Source organism: Lygodium microphyllum, chromosome 1 (genome assembly GCF_053477565.2).
Source record: "Lygodium microphyllum isolate KBCC chromosome 1, Lygodium_microphyllum_v1.1.10, whole genome shotgun sequence".
NCBI classification, from domain to species: Eukaryota; Viridiplantae; Streptophyta; class Polypodiopsida; order Schizaeales; family Lygodiaceae; genus Lygodium; species Lygodium microphyllum.
The window spans coordinates 58,069,401-58,070,589 of NC_141135.1; the positions used below are offsets into that span (position 1 = coordinate 58,069,401).

General features: G+C 41.1%; 1 protein-coding gene across 1 annotated transcript; it reads right to left on the minus strand.

The window, feature by feature from the left end:
• Positions 1–461: 461 nt before the first annotated feature.
• On the minus strand, positions 462–917 carry LOC148041150 (uncharacterized). The gene has a single exon (XM_087678418.1). It carries the CDS (start codon positions 915–917, stop codon positions 462–464), a length of 456 nt encoding a protein of 151 aa, XP_087534544.1.
• Between the last annotated feature and the right edge of the window lie 272 nt (positions 918–1,189).

Here is a 1,189-nt window from a genome sequence, read left to right on the forward strand (position 1 = left end):
AGGTTTGGTCCAGGTACCTGGCGCGGCTAACAACCCCCTTGGATAGGGTCAAGCAGACAGTCGGAGGTAACTGATACTGCCTCTCCCTCCAAGCTTTCAACCTGAAGCATTAGTTATTTTTCTGGCATTAGTTCCTTGACCAAAGAAGTACAAACAGTGCTCCTAAGTGTACAATCACAAGCATTCCAGTGGTCATTTGTACAGCCAATTGCTAAGGTGTGAATCCTTCTCTCCAAATACATCTAGCATTTGATCTGAAATCAATCGCGACTTGGCAAGATCCCAAGGGTTTCGTAAGCTAAGTTGCTTGGTTTACCCTTTATCCTTAGGTTAGGGTTTATACCCTGTTGACCCAATTGTCAATACCTTAGGTTTCCTTATATTAAGGTCAATAAATCTTGGGCAACCTCATCGCCCTAACTTGGATGGTCAACTGCTTTCTTGGCAAATTCGTAACTCCCCTAACTTGGCAGAGTAGCCCCAAATATCACAAATGGACTTGCATAACAGAGTTTCAATTTATGTGAAAACTTGCCGAGTCGAGAATTATACACCACAACCCAATCACCTTCCTGAAAGATTTTCTTTCTGATATGTCTGTTCACCCAAGCTTGTCTCTGCTGCTGCATAATTCTTGAAATGCAGGCAGCAAGAACCCTATCCTCCTCTAACTTTAGGAGTTGTCCTAATCTGTGGTTCACTGATTCTGGAGGATCCAACTTATGTGTTACTGCAATCCTTAGACTTGGTACTACAAACTCCATAGGTACTACAGCTTCCAACCCATAAACAAGCCTAAAAGGTGTAAGCCATGTTGAAACCTTGTATGCTATCCTAAAAGCCCATAATGTTGAATCAAGTTTTACATCCCAATCATCCCTATTATCTGTTGAGAAATGTGCAATCACATCCACCATAGCCTTTTTGTATGGGACAGATAAGGCAAAGAAATAGATTGCAAATAAAGCCTTAGACTAGGTCATGTATGCACGGTTTATTAAAATCACGGTTGTTGAATACCATGGTCCCTTTCCACCTATCTCCACCTACCAATACCACCTACTGTAAGCCTATAAAAGGCACTCATCCCCACACTCATTCTATCAGTCATTATCAATCAATTGTACTTGCATTATGCTTGGATAATATTAGTTGTTCTTCCTTGTCAATGATTATGCCTCATTATGAT